Genomic DNA, 14,686 nt, shown 5'->3' with positions numbered 1-14,686 from the left:
ACAACAGACTTCATAATTAGGATTCTAATTTTGCATTATCAAAACCAATAATGCAGCTTTATTTTTTTACAATGCAGATTTTTAATATGTCTATTTGTGTCCAGACCAGATTATGCATGATCAGCAATTTGTAACTTCAGTTTAAAAAATTAATTTGTAATTTTAAATATTCTTTTTAAATTTTTAATTCCAAATTCTCTCCTTCTTACCCACTCTCCTAACCCACTGAGAAAACAAGCAAGCTTCAAATATACATGTAAAATCATGCAAAACCTATTTCCATATTAGCCATTACTTTAAAAAAAGAGCAAGAAAAATAAAGTGAGAAAATTATTCTTTAATTTGTACTCAGTTCATCAGTACTCTCTTTGTAAGGGAAAAGCATTTTTTCATCATGAATCCTTTAGAATTTTCTTGTATCACTGTATTGATCATAGTCAAGGCTTTCACAGAAGATTATCTTTTACAACATTGCTGTTACTGTCCAGAATGATCTTCCAGTTCTTCTCACTTTACTTTACGTCAGTTCATATAGGTCTTGCCATGTTTTTCTGAACACTCTCCCTCATCATTTCTCACAGCACAACAGTATTCCATCACAATCATATGCCACAACTTGTTCATACATTCCCCAGCTGATGAGAATTCCTTTGATTTCCAATTCTTTATCAGCATAAAAAGAGCTGCTACAAACATTTTTGTACATATAGGTCTCTTTTCCATTTTCTTTTATTTTCTTGGGGATACAGACAGAGTAATGGTTATACAGTTTTATAGCCCTATGGGCTAGTTCCAAATTATTCTCCAGAATGGTTAGACCAGTTCACTACCCCACCCACAGTTCAATAGTGTACCTATTTTTCTCTCATCCCCTCCAGGATTTGTCATTTCCACCAGTTGCGAGGTTGTATATCAGAGTTGTTTTAATTTGCCTTTCTCTAAATAATAGTAACTTAAAGCATTTTTTCATTTGACTATAGATAGCTTCGATACCTACTTCTGAAAATTGCCTATTTGTACCTTTTGATGACCATTTATCAGCTGGGGAATGGCTCTTAATTTTACAAATTGGATTCAATTATATATTATATATATATATGAGAAATGAGGTTTTTAATCAGAGAAACATGCTGCAAAAACTTTTGATATTCATTGTCTATGGTACCTTTTATCACGATGTAGTTTCCCTAATTCTCTTTTTTAATTAGGTCTCTTTTTGCTTTGTCTGAGATCATGATTGCTACCCCTGCCTTTTTTTTAGTTTAGTTTAGTTTAGTTTAGTTTTTTTTAGTTTAGATGAAGTATATCAGATTCCGATCCAGACTCTGCGTCTTTCTATTTCAAATGCAACTCTTGTAAACAACATATTGTTGGATTCTGGTTTCTAATTCATTCTGTTATCTGCTTCCATTTTATGGGTAACCTCATCTCATTCACATTCACAATTACTGTGTATTTCCCTCTATTGCATTTTCTTCTTTCTTTTTATCATGTCCCTCCTGAAATATATTTTCCTTCTAATCCCTGCCTCCCTTATACTCCCTTATATGATCCCCTCTCCCTCCTCTCCGATCCCCTATCGCTCTTATTTTCCTATTGGGTAAGTTACATTTCTATACGCAATTAAGTGTGCTATATATTACACACACACACACACACACACACACACACACACTCTTTTCTTCCTTCTTCGAACCAATTCTGATAGGTTTAAGTTAAATAACATAGGATAATAAAAAAGATGATTACATATGAAACTGTAGATCTACTATGTACAACTTGCTATTCCTTTCAAATATAAAACAGAATTATAATGTAAATGTCTTTTTCCCCTCCCCCACACACCCTAGATATGGCTACCATTAGACACAAATAAGTATATGTATGTAAAATTATTCTATACACACTTCTATTTATGTTTAGCTTTTTGTGTTTCTTGAGTCTTCTGTCTGAATGTCAAATTTTCCACCCAGCTCTGGCCTTTTTTATCAGGAATGCCTGAAAGTGCTCTATTTCAATAAATTTTTCTTCCTGAAGGATTATACTCAGTTTTTCCAAGTAGATGATTCTTGATTGTAATTCTATCTCCTTTGTCCTGTATTATATTTCAACTTTAACATGGAAACTGCTAAATCTTGCATGATCCTGACTGTGATCTTACAATATATGAGTTGTTACTTTTTGCCTGCTTTGACCTGGGAGCTCTGGAACTTGGCTATAATATTCCTGGGAGTTTCATTTTGGGATCTCTTTCAGGAGGTGATCAGCGAATTCTTTCAATTTCTATTTTCCTGTCTTAGAGCACTTTTTCTTTCACATATTCTTCTATTTTCTCCCACTCTTTTGATTTTCTTTTATTGTTTCTTGATGTCTCATGGAGTCATTAGCTTCCATGTACCCAATTTTAATTTTTAAGGAATTATTTTCTTCTGTGAAATTTTGTACTTCCTTTTTCATTTGACCTATTATGCTTTTAAAGGAGACCTTTTCTTTAGTGAATTTTTGTGCCTCTTTTACCATTAGGCCAATTCTATTTTTAAGGTGTTATTTTCTTCAATATTTTTGTCTTTTTTCAACCTATTAATCATAATTTTCTTTCATCATTCTCATTTCTTTCCCCCTTTTTTCCTCTATCATTCATTTCTTTAACTTTTTCAGGAATTCTTGTCAGGTTTGGATCCAATTAGCATTTTTTCTTTGAAGTTTCGCTTGTAAGAGTTTTCACATAGCTGTCTTCTGATTTTCTGTCTTGGTTTTCCCGGCCACTGTGGAAGCTTTATACTGCAAATTCTTTTTTTTGTTGTTGTTATTTGCTCATTTTTTCCCAGCCTATTTTTTCACTTTGAACTTTATGTTAAAATTCGGCATTGGTCACCTGAGAGTCTGCTATCTTCGGACCTAGTTGGGAGGAGGTGCTGCAAGTTTTTGGTGCTTCCAAGGTGTTGCTGGGAATGGTATGATCACTGATCTCCTGGTTGTGCTCTAGTCTTTACCCAGGAAGGACACCTGGTTCCTTGCAACAAATACCCACTCATCTTTGCTTTAGAACTGTGACCAGGGCCCCTTGTTCCCCAAGCACTCCTCTCCACCCTGGAACTACAACCCAGAAGTACACATGGGCAAGAGTTGCCAATGTGTGCCAGCTGTACCCAGGACCAGCAAAGGGCACTTTGTAATCTCTTTCTGACCAGTTGTCTGATCCCCTTGCCTTTTTCGGGATGAGAGCTCCTTGACTTACTACATAGCATGTGTAGTTTCTAGACAGGTTTCCACTCAGCGTCACAAACTTCTCTTCCTAACCTCCTGAGTTTTCTTAGGCCAGAAAAATGTTTCACCCTGACCTTCTGTTGGCTCTGCCACTCCAAAATTTGATTTGATAAATTTTCAAAAAGTTGTTTGGAGGTTCAGAGAGTTCAGTTGGGTTGCCTCTAATCCACCATCTTGGCTTCCATTTTAAATATGATTCTGCCTTCATGAAGGCACACCAGTGTTAATAGTCTAGCAGGTGTGCATGAACTTCTAAGATCTAGCATTTCATATGAAGAACACTGATGCAAATGACAGCTAAGTTATTTTCATAGAGAAATGTAAACAGAATCACATTTTTTTTCATTTCCTAAATGATCTTTTTCCTTCTAGACCCAATGGTCAGTGTAATTTATGCCACACCATTACCAAGGTTAAATAGATACATACATATATATGTATATGTTCAAGTACAAACTCCTTTATGGAACCTTCTTGGGTCCTCTCAACTAGAAATAACCTCTTCATCCTCCAACTCTCCTAGAGCGTTTTGTTTGAATCTCTTTCTTGTTCCCATCACATTCTGTCTTATGCAACACTTATTTACATATACGCCATGTCCTAGACACTCCTATTTCAGAGCATGGGCTATCATTTTTCATCTAAGGGTACTCAGTAGGCTCAGTATACAGAGTGCTGAATTTGGAGTCAGGAAGACCTAGTTTCAATTCCTCTTCTGACATTTACTAGCTGAAATGAGCCTGGGCAAAATCAGTTTCTCAGCCAGCTAGCATGAGAGAACAACAATGAGGATCCAGGTTTCCCTTGATCCAACAGAAGGGAAGCTGGGCTAGTAGTGTTTTCCTGTGCTGTGAGAGGATACCGCAGTGTCCCATTCTCCTACTGGGCTCTCTAAGGCCCTTGCCTCCTTCTTACTCCCACACTACTGCCACAAAGTGGTACTCTACCCCAAGTTTTGCCTCCTGGCTCAAAACCTCCCCACCAAAACATGTGGAACCCCCATTCCTTAGAACTAGTAAATTATTATGCCCCACTCCCTTCTACTACTATCACAACCAAAGAAACTATCAGCAGAGCTCTGCTGCCTTTCCTGATGAGGAAGATGTGCATATTAATCAGAATTCAGCCATTCACAATCAAGAAGGGCCATTGACCCAAGGCCTCTCACCATCTGACCATGATGACCAAACCAGGACCACAGCTGCTTTAAAGAGAGAGAAAATGCAATTAATACTAGAATTGTGACCTAGAAGCACACCCTGTCTATGGTCCTATGGCTAGCAAACCTCATCTTTCTTCTCTCTTAATCCTTATGATTGAGCACTGAAAGCTCCCTGGGTGAAAACTTCCTTCCCCCACTACTATGCTCGGCTCTCACCCCAACCATCTCAATCTTATCCCACCAGTACCCACATCCCACTTCCCCTTCCATTGTATACTCTGAAATGTCATTCTATTATTAACGAACTGCCATCTGCATTAGTGTTCTTCCTGTCATATTCCTTCCATCTCCTTCTAATCATGAAAATCTGAATGAACCCCTCCAGAAAAGGTTGCGTCCCTGACCACCCACTCTAATATCAGGTTTGCCCTCACTAATGTCCTATCTGCTCTCCCCAAATACATGGATCCAGGATCAGGAATAGGCACCCTCTTTGTTCCTTAGAGTGACTTCTAAAACCCTCTTCCTGCCACCATCACTCATTCACCTTCCTTCCTTCAAGCTTCACTCTGTCCAGTTATATCACCGAATCTCATCCGGGTAGCAGTGATCTACCAGCCCCTGGATAATTTTTCTTCCTTGGGAGTTTAATGTCTATCTTGTGGCTCTTCCTTTCTAGTCCTCGTACTTGGGGATTCCAATGTATATATTGATATCCCCTCAGATACTTTAAAAAACTTTCCATTTCAACAACTTCCTCAACTCTCATGGCTTGCACCATCATTCATACTCAAAACACAGGAATAGTCATTCTCTCAATTACATTATCACCCACACATTTTTCATGTCCATGATCCAGAACTCTGAAATTCCTCTTTCTGAACAAAACTTTGTATTTTTCCCTGCACCTTACCATATATTCACCATCACCACCACTTCTAAATGTTCTACCTCTCTTCCTAAATCCCTTGGTCTCCGCTTTGGCCTCACTTTCCTCTCTCTGACAGCTCTTCTAATATTCTGCTCCCTTACACTGACAACTGCTCATCTCCCTCCATACCCCAAACCTGGAAACCTCCCTCTACCATCCGCCTTCTCTGATCTTATTTGTGTGTTGCTGAACGGTACTAGAAGAAGGCACACAACCTTGTTCCTTGGATCATCTACAACTTGATGTCATCTAATCTCGACAGCTACTCAACAACCCTTTCTACTCTTCCCTGAATAACTATCACCCTTAATCACATTTTCCATAACATCTTTAAACCTTATCTCTCCTCAAGCCATGGACACAATCCACTACTCACTGTTCTCAGTAGAGTACCATTTTATACTCACCCCCCCAAAAAAAACAAAACTGTGACCACTTATCATGAACTCCCTCTTCTAAACATAAAAGTCACCTCAATGTGATTAATAATTTTTAAGTAACCTAATTGCCAATGACCTTTTAATTGCTAAGTCATTTAGTCTTCGATCCTCATCCTTCGGTTACTTTTGACACTGCTGACCACCCTCTCTTCCTGGATTCTCTCTTCTCTTTGGGTTTTTGTGATAGTTTTCTCTCCTGGTTCTTCTCCAACCTATCAGACCCTTCATTCCAAGTCTCTTTTCGTAGGTCATCATCTATCTCACACCTACTTCCTGTGGGTACACTTTATAGCTTTGTCCTAGGTCCTCTCCTCTTTTGCATCTATACTCCCTTGGTAAGCTCACTGGTGCCTATGCTTTTAAATCACCTCTATGTAGGTTACATGCAAATCCTGCCCCAGCATTCCCTGGAGGCATCACCTCAAACACACCTCAAATTCAACATATCCAATGCCAAACATTTATATTTCCTCATCATTCCTAAAACTTCCTCTTCCAGAATTTCTGTCAATAGCACCAATATACTTCTAGCCCAATACATTCATAAGCTTATTCACATCCCAGACTCCCCACCTCTCTCTTCCCACATAGCCAACTAAATCGAGCCACTTCTACCTTCAGAACATCTGAGCCCTTCTCTCTACTCACATAGCTGCCACCTTGTTTCAGGTACCCATCACCTAGATTGTTGGAACAGACTTCCAACTGGTCTCTCTGACTGCAACTCTAGTTCACCCCTATAAACTGCTGCTAAAGTAGTTTTCCTCAAGCACAGCTTCGGCATGTTACTTTCCTACTCAACCAACTCCAGTGGCTTCCAATTGCATCTATGTAAAATATAAACTCCCCACAGCCCCAAATTAACTTTGCAGGCTTATTAGACACGACTCTCCCTCTTGTACTCTTTGCTTGAGCCAAACCAGCCTCTTCTCTTTTCTTTACACTTGACACCCCAGATTCACCTCAGTGCCTTGGCATTGGTTGTTCTAATTTTATAGAATGTACTCTCTCCTTACTTCCACCTCAGAGTCCTATTTCTTTAAGATGCAATTCAAGAACCATTTTCTGGATGAAGTCTTTTCTATTCAAATCCTAGTGTCCTCCCTCCCACACTATCTTGTAAATAACTACTTTGTACATAGTTGTATTACTCACTTCATATGTATGCTATACATGTCTCATCATTGAATGTGAGCTCTTTAGAAGTAAGGATTGTTTCATTCTTTGTACTTGTAGCTCTAGAATCTGGTACATAGTAAATGCTTAAAAATGCTTGGTGAAATGAAGATAATACTACTGTATGTCCATACCAGGAGGCAAAATTCTGAGAGTGAATCTGGCAAAGAGCTTGGTACATACATAGTAGATACCTAAGAAATACTAACGAAATTGCCTTGATGATCTTGCCCAAAGTGTGGCTTAATAAACATGACCAAAAGACTTTTATGATCTTGTACAACAAGATTATCTTTTGTTTTGATTATAAGCCACTTGATGAAGGAGCAGAGGGTTCTTCCATTTATAAACCCTATGATCCTAAGTATAGGTACAACCTTTGTTATTGCTCATAAGGCTCTTGATAGGTAGATATAGGTAGGCTACAGATATATATAGATATATAGATATAGATATATACATATACATATTATATAAATGGAGATGGGGGAAAAAAGGAGGGAGATGAGAAAGAGAGAAGCTATACAGTAATAATATTATATGTGATGCTTATATTATGTTATATATAATATGTATATATTGATAAATATAGCCACTTTATAAAGGAGATGAGAGGCCCTTCTAGCTCTAAACTCCATGTTCCTCTCTGTAGGTACAATCTGTTATATCTCTAAGCTGAGTCTACATATTAGCAGCTAGAAAACAATAGGTTTATTAAGACAAAACAAATGCATAACTTACAAAAATAAGAAATCAAGTGAATAAGGAGCTTTCAAACCTTGCATCTGAAGCTGTGGCTTTTCAGTAGTCTATGCAACTATACTCACTGAGAAACTTCATTTGGGCTGAAGCAGATTCCACTAGCCTAAAACAGCATGTTTATGACTGAACGCATCATAGAGAGAAAAACGGAAGAAAAAAATAGTATTTCTGTGCCATAAATCAATGTGTCAGCCTGCACTCCTTCACGTTCTTCTGTGTCACAACCATATCCAACACTCATCACTTGTTTTAAATCAAAAGCATCATTATTATGTGCCTGGGTAACTATTTCTATCTATGTGCCATAAAACAGAAATTCAATTATCATTAAGAATATTATCACTGAATTTGGATCAAGCAGGACCATTGGATGTAAATAAGTTGGCAGAAGATTTTGGATCCATGTAAGAAAGAAGTTTCCAATAACTCTAAAACCTATGATTCTATAAAAGAGAGCTCTCATCCCCAAATGGAACACCATAAGTACATCATAAGTCAATGAGTTCCTCATCACTTCGAGTATTCAATCAGGGGTGTGATGGCCATTTTCCCAAGATATTTACCAAGAGGCAGGAGACTAGACCTAAATAATTTCTAAAATCCCTTTCAAGGCCAAGATTCTGTGATTTTCCAAAGATGAAAAGTACAAATGATTGTTATGGAAGGAGACAAGTGTGCTACACACCCCACAACTCTAACTTTCAAGGGACTTGAATACATTTGACAATGACATAGTGATTTAAGACAAGCAAATTATTTTGAATATCTTTTCTCACTGGTTCCTCAAAGACAATCCTGCGAGGAATTAACAGAATTATCCCATTTTGCAGGGGAGAAAACAGGCTGAGATAGGTTTAGTGACTTGACTAGATCACACACCAAGTGAGCATCAGAGGGAAGATTTGAACCCAGGTTTCACCTGGCTCTGAGCCCAGTGTTCTTTTGTCTACAGTACACTTGTTTCTCTGGAAAAAGACCAACATCAAAACCCATTTCTTTTGATTTTTAAGGTTTCTAAACATGCTTCAGAGCCAGGGGCACCAAATCCATAAAAGCATAAACGAAAGAGCTGCCCATTAACTTTACTTGCCTCATTATCAAGGAAACCACAAAGAGTGATGTGGCAAAGCTGCGCCTGCGACAGTCGCCGTTCTTCTTCTGTCTCTGGTGCATCTCTCCGCCACAGTTGTTGCAGCAACGGCACATGCAGAAGCACATCCCAATGAGGGGCAGGAGCACAACAAACAGCAATCCCAGGCCGGCCAACACAATAAAGCCGATTTCATAGTGGGCAATCTGGCAGTCAAACAGAAGGCACAGGAGATGTTAGGCATCCCCATGGTTCTCATTTCATAGACTACCACTTTACTATCCCACGCTTGAGTCTCTTTTTTTTTTCCAAAACCATAAGAGAGCAGAGAAATGAGTTATCTATAAGATGGCAAAGCTGGCCAAAGAGGCTACAAGTTTTTGGTGATGTGCTCCCTCTGAACTTAGTAGAGGTCAGAACGCACAACTCCAAACCCAAAGCAACCAATGGCTTGACTTTAGAATATTTGGTGAGGGTTCATCTTGTTTTTGAGACTTCCTGAGATGCTTAGGTTAACACAAATAAAGGAAAACACTGCTTCCCACAATGGACAGCAAACTTAAAGAACGTATTAAACCAACGGATAGTACAAATGGATTCAAAAAAGGTAACGGAGAATTTTTAAATGAAAAAACCAAAAATGGTTAGAGGTTAGAAAAGAACTCATTGAGAAAACTGATGAACTCTATGAAATTGAAAAGCTTATTTTTCTTACTTTTTCTTCCTTTTTGCAGCATAACTCATATGGAAATATATTTTGCATGACATCACATATACAATGGGCATCATATTGCTTGCCTTCTCAATGGGTGGGGGAGGGAGAGAATTTGGGACTGAAAGTATTTTTTTTAAATGTGTAATTTTTTTTAAAAAAGACCTCAACTTTAATGTTGAGAACAGAGAATATAATCATTCCCTCCTTCCCTTCCTCCATAGGATGCTTCTCCTGGAGAGGAAAGACCACAGGTATGACCCAATATAGCTGCTCAATACTTCCCTAAGAGCCAAGATGACTTTGGTATATAATTACGTGACCCAATAATATCTTCCCTGAGCTCAGACTCATCTTGCCTTAAACCCAGAGAATAGGACTCGAAAATACAGCATGAAAAGTAACTAGATTCAGAAAATTCATCTCATTCCGGGAGTCCGTGAATACAATTACCTATATTTGCTCAAAGCAATACATTTACATAAGAGGAACTTTGTAGTATACTTTCTGCAGCACGGCAAAGAAAATGAGGTGGGTTTTTGTGTGAGTTTTTTGTCTTATTCTGATAAAGTCTTCCATTGGAAACCAGTCACTGTGTGCACATGTATGCATGTACGCGTGCACATTTTTCACTGTATTCCAGTGGCTCTTAAAAATACTGCTATTTCTTAATACACTGAAAAAAACTGAGCTTCAAAGGGAATAATTTATAATATTTTATGTATGATGAAAATACATACATACACACATAGTATACACACATAGCATACATACATACATACATACATAAATGAATTCACAAAAGCTTGAAATGAAAAAGAAGGTTTAGACATGGCAGACATTGGAGAAGATATTAAGGTAAAACAGAAAACATGCACATCTCACTGAAAGCATCACAAGAAAGACGACATCATAGGACATCTTGGCAAAAGCATCGCCATTGGCTGCTTTTAGCTAAAGTACAACATAGAATAATGATAATAATAATAGCAACAGGGTCAATTACCTTCAGCATCAAGACAATAAATTCTGGCTGTGGAAGCCAAAGCAGATGAAGCGTGCAGCAAAAAACAAAACAAACAAAACACAAATGAAAAATCATGGGAATAGTTAATGCCTGCCTAAAACTGTTATCTTGAACAAAAGGTATAATTGATAGACACAAAAAAGAGGGAAGCAGAAAAATACAATGCCTTTTTCTCTACTGGTGGTCTTGTTCTCCTCCACTCAAACCCAGTTCTAATTCCTAATTCTAATCATTGTGTGGAGTTTTACATACCGAGCTCTCAAAAATTTTGTCAGCAGAGAGCCTAGGTCCTCCAGGGAACCCTCAAGCAGATGGGCTTCCAGAATGGACCTGGCAAGGGAAGCTTATCCATGCACCAGCCTTACAAAGTTCAGAAATTCATCACCAGAAAATTGGCCACCAGGTAATAAATTTTTTTGGCCATGGTAACTCATAAAATCATGTTAAAGGTATGGAATATGGTGCAATATATGTCAGAATAAATGGAGCCCACAATAATGAAGTTACAAATCTTTAAAAGTACTGGTGCTGCTAGTATTTGTATACCTTAATGCTATCAGTAAGTGATTTTCTACCACAAGCTAGACTGTTCAGGTATGGTTCTTATAGACTCTAAATCAAGACTTCTTAGTCTTACTTTGCATTGTGTGTACAAAGTTGGGAGTCTGGTGACGCTTATGGACACTTTCTCAGAATGATGTTTTTAAATGCATAATGCATAAGGTTATGATGAAAACCAATTATATAGAAATAAAGGTATAATTTTTTTAACATCCAAATTCATAGACACCTCTAAAATCTACCCACTGATTTCATAGGGGTCTGCAGACTCCAACATCATCAACAAGGATTTATTAAACACTTACCATGTGCCAGGCATTGTGCTAAGGACCGAGACACAAAAAGAAAAAAACAACACAATTTCTGCCCTCAAGGAGCTAACTTTCTAATGAGGGAAGAACACATGAAAAACTTACGAACATACAAGATATATACAACATAAATGGGAGGTATTCTCAAAGGGAAGGCACTAGCAGTGGGGTGATTAGGAAAGGCCCCTTGAAGAAGCTGGGATCGGAGTTGAGTCTTGAAGGAAGCCAGGGAGTAGGGATGAAGAGGAAGAGCATTCCAGGGATGGAGAACAGCTAGTGAAAAGGAAGAAGACAGGAGATGGGGATGCCATATGCCTGGAACACAAAGAACCAATTAAAACTCCCTAATCTAAATCCTTCTTCAGTAGTACTTCAAGCAACTATGACCACGAGCAGGGAGAATATCCCCTCCCCACCAATTCGGATGGCAATCCGTCTAAGACATAGTAGATGTTCTGTGAGAGTTGCTGGAACCCAAAAATTCATCACTCTGCAAATGACGTGGTAAAAAATGCCTCTGAACTTCAGCCAGGCTTAGCCTTTGTCAATAAAGTCAAACAATCTATCACCAGGCTGGCTTGTAATCCAGACTTCTCCAACCTGGTGGGACCTGTCAGAGTTTGTACTCTGAATTTAGTATCATTTACACCTCATCTTCTCAAAATAGAAGAACCTTTTATCCCCTCAATCTTCTATTCCTCTGAAAAAGTAAGAGGTGATAGAAGATGGAGGGTCGTCTTGGGAGAGGGTCTTTAGGGGACAAAAAAATAGACATAAAAAGTAGATCTGCTAAAACTCTTTACTTTGTTCTTAGCCCAGAAGGGTGATAATAGCAACACTGAAGCCAAAAACATGAGGTGAAGGGGAAAGCAAGGAACACCCTGATGACTCAGCCCCAGCCTTCAGGCCTTAATAGATTGGGAAGGGCAATGCTTGCAATGTTAATGAAGCTTGGTTAAGATATCTAAACACCTGATATGTTCTCATTTGAATAACAGGATGAGCACTGGGCCATGGAATGAGAGAAATGCCAGAAGGCCAACAAATCAAGTGATGAAGCAGGCCATATCTCCTCAGGGACGGCACAGTCCACAGGTCCCCCAGGCCTTCTGCATCCTACCACAGAGGGCCTGCTATGTCCAGTTTCCAGGTAGCCACATAGAAGCATTCAAAAGAAAGCCTAAAGTGTAAAAAAAAAAAAAGGCAAAAAAACAGCATCTGCAAACAACAGCTACATCTTAGCAAAACAAGCTGTTTTGTCAAGTGAGCCAAACAAGCCCTCTCCAGGTTTTTTATTTTTGTTTGAACTGCTTATGTTACATAAAAGAACAATAGAAAGCCTGAAGCAGTGGTCTGTTTGGGGCTTCTCTTTCGGGGTTTATGGACACAACACCTTGAAACTGGGAATCATAACTTGAAATTTCTTTGATCTTCCATAGCACCAAAAGCAGTGGTGCGTCAAGCACACAGTGGGCACTCAATAATTGCTAGGAGGGCTAGCAATTCCAAAAGTCTCGTCCCTTAATAAACACTGCCTGAGGTACACATCAGTCTGAGTGCACCAAAGATTGTGCACATTCTATTTATGGAAACCCTGAATATGTTGTTCTCAGTGGAAAGTAGAGGTCTATGTCAAAGGCCAGGACAGATCATCATGACCTGAGATAGATAGAACAATTAAGATGACTTACCTTATACCGATAATCAATCATTAGAAACCTAATTACAATTGTGATGAATATTAAAGAAGCACATCATAGTTATGTCAAAGTAAAACAAAAGGGCCTAATTAAAGGCAGTGGTTAGAAATTCAAACAAGACTGCACCTGTTCCAAGAACAAACTTCAGGAAAGAAAAAGTAACAAAGTGATTAAATGAACAAGGAAAGTTTAAGTATTAAACACAGATCCAGGAAAAAATAATGAGGTGAACAGACAGGTGGTTAGTGGAAGCAAACCATGGAAAGGTTTAACTTGACCATACAAAGCTCTTATACTCAGTGATGAATTGGGAATTAAGGCAACTCAAGATTTTGGATGAAAATGATCAACAGAATGAAAATGAAGAAGAGGCCAGCACTCACCTAGGACCTCTGATTCACTGGTAATTTAGTCATGCTAGCTAAAGGACAGTTATCAGAGGACTTGCCAACAAAATCCAAAAGATGATATATTTCATTACTGTAACACATCCAGGTTTTGACTAGAAAGGTAATGATGATGAATTTGAAAAAAGAAAAACCAAAACCTCTGCAGTCAAGTGAGTGAGGGCCTTGCCTTGAGAATTGTTGTAATTCAATCATTTCAGTCGTGTCTGACTCTTTGTGACCCTATTCGGGGTCTTGGCAGAGATATTAGAGTGGTTTGCCATTTCCTTCTCCAGCTCATTTTACAGGCAAACAGGGTTAAGTGACATACCCAGGGTAAGTAAGCTAGTAAGCATCTGAGGCTGGCTTTGAACTCAGATCTTCCTGACTCCAGACCTTATGCTCTATCCACTGAGTCACCTAGCTGCTCAATACTTATTCCAGAGGCATGGATTGCCCTGCTAAAAGTCTGCTAGCTTCCTAGTCGGGAGGTCCTTTTGGAGCATGAAGCAAGAAACTTTTGGATAACCTCAGGGGTTATCAAAGGCAAGTAAAATCCAATCTAGTCACAAAGAATGTTCAAGCTGGATAACAGCATTTCAGGTAAACAGGCTGTGCTTTTCTATCCCTACCCAAAGGTCCTCTCTCACACACTGATGCCTTGTCATCCCTCTTAAGGCTGCCTGCTCTGACTGATAGGTTCCTGCCCAAACCTCAATTTGACAAAGTATCCATATGGCAATCATGCTTACAGGCTGAGGCCTCAAACTCCAGGCTACTTTTCCATCATGCCCTGTTCTGGACTCCCTCTTAACCCTGATTTCCAGCTGTCTGTTGTTTTTCTTGCCTTACCCCATCAGAATTTAAGCTCCTTGAGGACAGGGACTTTAAGGGTTTTCTTTTTTCTTATATTTCCAATTTAGCACAGTGTCTGGCACATAGTAAATGCTTAATAAATTCTTCATCTAATTTAATCTGTTGAATAGTGGCAACAACTCTGAAATAAATATGTAGCCTCCAAAGGTGACAACTGCTTATTTGGCAGTTTATATTTATCCATCTCTTATTTAAAAAAAATCAAGTCTATTTTACAGTTGTAATATTTTTCAAGGTAGAGACCTATTACTTAAGTGATTCAGGGAATTCTCCATGAGGAAACTT

The 14,686-nt window shown here is 38.6% G+C and overlaps 1 protein-coding gene across 1 annotated transcript in view; it reads right to left on the bottom strand.

The window, feature by feature from the left end:
* The window catches only part of PROM1 (prominin 1), a 159,242-nt gene that overhangs the window by 70,268 nt on the left and 74,288 nt on the right, over positions 1-14,686 (bottom strand). The window contains exon 3 of the mRNA XM_036763550.1: positions 8,829-9,034. Within this exon, the coding sequence (XP_036619445.1) occupies positions 8,829-9,034 (206 nt within the window). The remainder of the gene's footprint in view (positions 1-8,828; positions 9,035-14,686) is intronic.

This window comes from Trichosurus vulpecula, chromosome 6, assembly GCF_011100635.1.
Source record: "Trichosurus vulpecula isolate mTriVul1 chromosome 6, mTriVul1.pri, whole genome shotgun sequence".
Lineage (NCBI taxonomy): Eukaryota > Metazoa > Chordata > Mammalia > Diprotodontia > Phalangeridae > Trichosurus > Trichosurus vulpecula.
Note: the sequence above shows the minus strand (reverse complement) of the source record. Positions and strands in the feature narration are given on the sequence as shown.